Raw genomic sequence first — 6,428 nt, forward strand, 5'->3', positions numbered from 1 at the left:
TCTCAGACTGAGGGGGGGTCTCAGACTAAGGGGCTCTCAGACTGAGGGGGTCTTAGACTGAGGGGTGCTCTCAGACTGAGGGGGGGTCTTAGACTGAGGGGGGGTCTCAGACTGAAGGGGGTCTCAGACTGAGGGGGGCTCTCAGACTGAGGGGGAGGGGCTCTTAGACTGAGGGGGGGGTCTCTCACCTCTCTCTGCAGTCTCCTCCTCTCCACCTTCAGCTCATCTTCGATCTTCTCGGCGTTCTCAAAAGCGGACTTGTAGCGACTCACCTGAGCTTCAAGGCGGACCACCTGAGGAGGGGAGGGGTTCATTCTGTTACTGCAGAGAAAAGGAGGCTGAACGACACAATTCAACCCAGGGTTGAGATATAAATCATGCTGAAATCTCAGTAAACTACTGAATAAATTCGCTCAGTTTGATCCAAATTTAGTCAATCCTAACTTCATGTTTCCTTGGTTACATTTTCAGGTGTTCATGTCCGCTGGGTAACCTTTGTTAAAACCTTGTAAAGATTGACTCTTGTGCCATCTGTTCAGATGACATGAGCTCCCCTACAATCAAACAATAAATACAAAGATTTGTATATGCTTATAATGCTGTGTTTTCTTCTGCACATGTCGGACATTTAGACTAATTTCCTGACATTAAGCAGAGAATATAAAGATGTTGGTGCTCACATTTTGCTCCAGAGCTGTGACTTCCTGTTCAGATTTGACCAGTTTAAACTTCAGCTCACTGATCTGTCTGTTGGCATCTCCTGAGAAACAACAAAACAGAGCTTAGTATTTATTCCACAGCAGCTAAACCATCCGATCAGAGGAGGAACTGACTCTGCAGGTCCAACAGGTGAGGGTCCATCCTGTTCTCCAGACCACCCCCCTCTGGATTCTGGACTGGCTCAGTCCTCTGAACCAGCTGAGACCTCAGCAGCCGCACCTGTCCACAAACACATTTCAGACATTTCAAAATAAAACCTTTAAAATCTGTTGGATCACAAGTCACCTCACCTGGTCCCATAAACTCTCCCTTTCCTCAAACAGTTTCTTCAGCCGCATCTCTGGAGCACAGAAAATAACCAGAAATCAGTCCGGTAAACTCTCAAACACCTAAAATACCAAAACTTTGAATAAGAGACAGATGTTACCATTTAGGAGTCATTCTTTCATTCGGCCATTTTGTTGAAGCTTCTGAACTTTATCCATTTGATCACTTTATCAACTTAAAATGATGAATGATTTTATACATTTACACTCTTTAAAAGATCCATAAAGTGATTTAATTTATCCTAGTTTTGGTTTTATGGCACACTGTAAAAAGGAAGAGCGTTGAGAGCAGAACCCTGAGGAACGCCGTCATCCCAGAGGTCCAAGAACTTCTGGTTTGTTGGAGTTTAGAGTCAAGAATCACCGGAGCTTTAAATTCATTATCCATGACATTCAGACACCATTCATTCAATTCATTTAAATTAAAGAGAAATAAATTAATTATTTTACCAAGAACTCTGACCCACAAATCTAAATTATTGCAGAATTTAAATAAATTTGTGAGAAATGCAGAAACAAAAATAGCTTACCGTTGTTTTGAACTATAGAAAAAATGATCTACAAATGAAACATTGCTTAAAGAGGAAAGTTTTATTTGGGATTATTGAAAATATTTCTAAAATATAAACCAGTTGACTCACATTCTTTTATTCTGACTCATTGTAAAATATTATCTTTTATCTGAAGATGTCACAAACTTTGATTAAATTTTCCCAGCTGTGAAGCACGGAGGTGGCAGCATCATGCTGTGAGGCTGTTTGGCTGCAGGAGGGACTGGTGACCTTCAGGAAATAGATGCCATCATGAGGAAATACTGAAGCAACATCTCAGGACATCAGGAAGCTGAAGCTCGGACACAGATGGGTCCTCAAATGGACAATGTCCCTCAGAAGACAGACAGATTAGGTCCAAAGTGTCTTCAGGACAACAAAGTCAGTGTTCAGGAGCGACCATCACAAAGCCCTGATCTGAAAAGGAGTTCTACAAACCCGACTGTGTTCCTCCAGTTCTGTCAGGAGGAACGGGACAAAATTCACCAAAACCAGAACATCTGACCCGAGTCAGACGCCTGAAAGACAACGGCACCGTAACTGAGGACATGGATAGACACTTGGGACTTTAAAGACAGTCATAAAATATTCTGTCATTATTCAGCATTTAGAAAGTAAAACTTATTTTGTGAAAGGTTTAGCCCGGGGGTGGGCAGTCCTGGTCCTCAGGGCTTCTATCCTGCATGTTCTCCTTGTTCCTCTGCTCCAACACACCTGGTTTGAATCAGTGGATGATTAACAGGCTTCTGCAGAACATGAAGAGGTGATTTAACCTCTGAATCAGGTGAGCTGGAGCAGAGAAACAAGGAAAACATGCAGGATGGAGGTCCTGAGGACCAGGGTTGCCCTCCTCTGGTTTAGTCTGATTTAATGTCAGACGAGGAGAAAAAATGTGTTCTCTGTCCTTTTATTCAGTGGATGTAAACATCTGGTTTGAACTGTGTCATTATTATGGGATGGTTCCTGAAAGTCAGCAGCAGCAGGAGCAGCTTGGGAACTCATGAAACCCTGCAGTCTGTGTTCTCATCTTTCCTCTGGTCCAAACGAACTCCTTCAGGCTTTTCATCTGGTTTCTGGATGCTTGCTGCTGGTCTGATGGCTCCACCCACAGCCTCCATCCCAGCCACAGTCTGTTGTTCTGCTGCTTGTTGAAGGATGTCCTTCTCCTCTTCTTCATCGGCCTCCTCACAGCTGTCCATGTCTCTAGCCGACACTTCCTCCAGAGGACCACCACTGGACTCCTCCAGGCGTTTTCCCTCCTGGAGGCTCAGCAGGGCCAGTTCAGGAACAGCAATGGCTCTGAGTTCCTCAGCGGTCATCTCTATGAGCCTCTTCACTGCTGAACTTTGTCCAGCGTTAGAGTTTGATGACGACATCTGAGTCCTCAGGTCCTTCGGATCCTTTCCCAGGTGACCCTCAGGCTTCTTTGATAATGAATCTCTCAACCCCAGATCAGACCTGGACTCCATTCTCACATTAAAAGGTTCAGCAAAGTGAGAGTCAATAAAAACAACCTCCTCAGAGCTTTTGATCCCATGTGAATCCGTTTTTTCTGCAGGACTGGCCCCAAACTCGTCCTCTAAAAAGGATTTAGCACTCTGTTTACGGGACATGGTCTCTTCTCCATTGTTTTGGTCCTGAATAGCTGGATAGACTTTATGTTTAGAACCGGACAGTTCTTCCATCCTGCCTGAGGCTGAACTGACTTGTATTGATGCAGAACTTCCAGGACCTTCTGTTTCAGTTTCTTGGTTCTTGTTTGTTTGATGTAGTTTTCTCAGAAAACCTTGTCCGACTGATTCTGATCCATCACACAAACTAGACTCATTTCCAGTACTGGTGGACCTTAGATTCTCCAAATCTAACATCCACCGGTGAAGAGACATGAGAATTTCTGAAAAGATTCTTGAGATTTCAACTACAAAACCCGGTTTATTGGCCAGTCCTTGTAGCATGTCTCGAACCGTCTTTTCCAAACCAGTCCACATTTCCTCTGGAACAGAGGACTTCTTTGATTCTGGACATTCAGGACAAGCTTCAGCTTGGACTGGCTCATAAATCCTCTGGTCATAAAGTTTCTCAGATGTTGGAGAACTTTCAGGAAGAGATGGATGAACCAGTTGGGTTTCAGATCTCTGCCGTTCAGAGACGCCAGTCTTGACCTTGGATGTAACTATCTCTGCTGCATTTTTAAGGCCTTGTTCTTCAGTCACAACAAACCTGTCCACAGATTCTTTTACTTTCATACTGTTGCTTAAAGTCTGATTTATGATATTGTGCATTTTAAATTCTTCTTCACTCGAATCCACTCTTGAATATCTGTCACTGCTGCTCAGGTTTCTGTCTTGTTGACGCTGGGAACTCAGATCTAACGCAAACCTTCGCTTTTGTTCAAAGTCTGTGTCTGAGGATGAAGCTTCCTTTTCCAAAACCCCAGAATCATGTAGTTTTTGTTTCTTTTCAGATGGAGAGCTCAGTTTTCCAGCAGCTAAAAGACTCAGCACAATTGCTCGGTTATCCAGGATGATGTCTTTAGCAGGTCGTGGTGGAACAAGTCTTGATCTGAGACTTTTTTCAGCAAAAGTTTTGCCAACAGGTAAAAACATTTTGTTGCATTTCCCCATTTTCTTTGAGTTCTCAATTTCCATCACTCCAAAAGAATCTAGTTCAGATCCAGGTCCAGCTGTAGCTTTACAACCCTGGTCAGACGCCTGAGTCAGATATTCTGCTTCATTTTTCAATGGTTGTTTTTGAAGTCCTTCGTTTTTCAGAGGGTTTCTGTGCACTCTGGTTGGAAACAGATCTTTTTCTCCTCCCTTGTATCTTGGTTGTTTGTTTCTGGTAGACTTGTTTCTTTCTGAGTTTTTGTTGGTTGGGTTCTGTCTTTCTCTGGTCTGTTCCGTTTGCTCACTTGCAGGTTTGGAAACCCTCCAATGGTTCGGTTGGAAATGGTCTTGAAGGTATTTGCTGCCCTCTACTGGCTGCAACTCTGGGGTTTCTCCTGAAAGATCATGAGATGTTGAAGAACCAAATGGAGCTCGTATTTACGTTTTAAATTATAGAGGAGAAAATAAACTAAATCAATGAGGAATGGAAGTTCAGAAGAATTACTGCAAAATTAAAAAACTATGTTAATGAGATCTTCTCATCATACAGGTAAATTCAAGCATGCACTTTTTAAAGACAATCAATCGTGCATATTGTCAGCATTGGTCTCTGAACTAGAAGAGATAAAAGATAAAAAGCTTTGGTTAATTATCTTCAGGTTTTAGTAAAATACAAATGTGTTATTAATAAGTGGGGGCGTAAGGGTTCGTGTAAATCTTGCTTTGGTAAATACTTTGATTTGAGGGTCATGGTTCTGTGTATACCTCAGTTTTAGGGTCACAATTTTGCATGTATCTTAGTTCTAAAGGCATGTTTCAGTATGTACTTTAGGCATAGCGTCACAATATGGCACGCAGTACTTTGGTTTAAGGATTTCTGTTTTGTACAGACTTTTTGTTTGACAATCATGGTTCTTTACATGTCTGGATTTTAGGTTAGGTTTAAGTGTCCAACTTTTAAAAGAACAATTATTTATGGGCCCTGTTTTGTAAGTCACAGTTAGGTGCATACCTTGGTCTTAGGGTAATTGTGTGGCACACACCTCAAATTTAGGATTATGGTTCAGTATGTACTGTGGTTTTAGGATTACGATGGAGTACGTACCTTGATTTACGGTTGCAATTAAATACATAACTCGGTTTGAAGTATACCTCAATTAGCACAATTTGTGTACTCTAGTCTTACGGTCACAGTTTGACATATATACACAGTTCAGTGTCTCGATCGTAGGGTAACTCTGTGTATTTACCTCAAGTTTAGGATTATAATTTGGTTAAAAAAAAATCTTGTCTCTCAGGCCACAGAAGGGTACAAACTGTGGTCTTAAGGTCACAGTTGGGTACATATCTCAGTCTTAGGTTCACATTTTGCATTTGTACCTTGGTCTTAAGATAACTGTGCATTACGTACTTCAAGTTTAAGATTATGGTTCGGTATATGCCTCCATCTTCAGGCCACAGTTGAGTAAGTACCTGATTCTTAGGGTGTTCGTGCAGGACTAATATATTTCGTCTGGCTCCCTGTCTTGGTCCCTGACCTCTGCGCTCTCACTGTTTGGGATGAATATACAAATCCTTACCCCACTAATTAGTATTTATTACATAGTTAATGACTAAGCTAGGTTTAAGCAGTTCTTACCAAGCATTTCCTCTTTGTCACCTGGAAGTGACTCCTCAGCCAATCGAGAGGCAGATTCTGCACTGACATCATCTTCACTTAGTTCTGATTCACCGTTGGTGGCGATCTCAGGAGAGACGATCACTCCGTGTTTCTGTTCAGCACAAAAATCAATTATCAATCAGTTTCTGTGTCCTGATCAGACAGAAACCACAAGAATAAAGTATTCAGTTTAAAAACAGCTACAGGTTTAAAAAAAACAAAAATAAAGAGCATAACATCAAGTTTAACAAAAAATGTTAAAATTTAATTTCATTAAAAACAACTAATCTTTAACTTTTCATCTGGTAAATTTAATGAGCAACTCTGCGTGGACATCGGGGACAGTTCCTCTGGATTGGCAGACCGGGTGGTGGTCCCCTTATTCAAAAAGGGGGACCGGAGGGTGTGTTCCAACTACAGAGTGATCACACTCTTAAGCCTCCCTGGTAAGGTCTATTCGGGGGTTCTGGAGAGGAGGATAGTCGAACCTCGGATTCAGGAAGAGCAGTGTGGTTTTCTTCCTGGCCGTGGAACACTGGACCAGCTCTATATCCTCAGCAGGGTC

General features: G+C 42.2%; 2 protein-coding genes across 9 annotated transcripts in view; both read right to left on the reverse strand.

Moving 5' to 3' along the window:
* Positions 1-36: 36 nt before the first annotated feature.
* Positions 37-2,283, reverse strand: LOC112450030 (leucine-rich repeat flightless-interacting protein 2-like). The gene is made up of 5 exons (XM_025003241.2): positions 1,011-2,283; positions 834-939; positions 681-760; positions 189-293; positions 37-93 (listed from the first exon to the last, which is right to left on the reverse strand). Exons 1-5 carry the CDS (start codon positions 1,056-1,058, stop codon positions 37-39), a joined length of 396 nt encoding a protein of 131 aa, XP_024859009.2. The 5' UTR covers positions 1,059-2,283.
* Positions 2,284-2,378: 95 nt separating this feature from the next.
* LOC108228457 overlaps positions 2,379-6,428 on the reverse strand; it is a 20,523-nt gene continuing 16,473 nt past the window's right edge. For all 8 annotated transcript variants that reach the window (XM_037974442.1, XM_037974441.1, XM_037974444.1 and 5 more), the window contains 2 exons: positions 5,843-5,975; positions 2,379-4,598 (listed from right to left, as the gene is read on the reverse strand). In XM_037974442.1, the coding sequence (XP_037830370.1) occupies positions 2,596-4,598; positions 5,843-5,975 (2,136 nt within the window). In that variant the 3' untranslated portion in view covers positions 2,379-2,595. The remainder of the gene's footprint in view (positions 4,599-5,842; positions 5,976-6,428) is intronic.

This window comes from Kryptolebias marmoratus, unplaced genomic scaffold (assembly GCF_001649575.2).
Source record: "Kryptolebias marmoratus isolate JLee-2015 unplaced genomic scaffold, ASM164957v2 Scaffold54, whole genome shotgun sequence".
Lineage (NCBI taxonomy): Eukaryota > Metazoa > Chordata > Actinopteri > Cyprinodontiformes > Rivulidae > Kryptolebias > Kryptolebias marmoratus.

Coding starts and splice junctions, on each gene's coding strand:
- LOC112450030 (XM_025003241.2), bottom strand. CDS start 1,058: ATGCGGCTGAAGAAACTGTTTGAGGAAAGGGAGAGTTTATGGGACCAG. Junction 294..680: donor TCACAGCTCTGGAGCAAAAT/GTGAGCACCAAC, acceptor TCCCCTCCTCAG/GTGGTCCGCCTTGAAGCTCA. Junction 94..188: donor GGAGGAGACTGCAGAGAGAG/GTGAGAGACCCC, acceptor ACCCCCCCTCAG/TCTAAGACCCCCCCTCAGTC.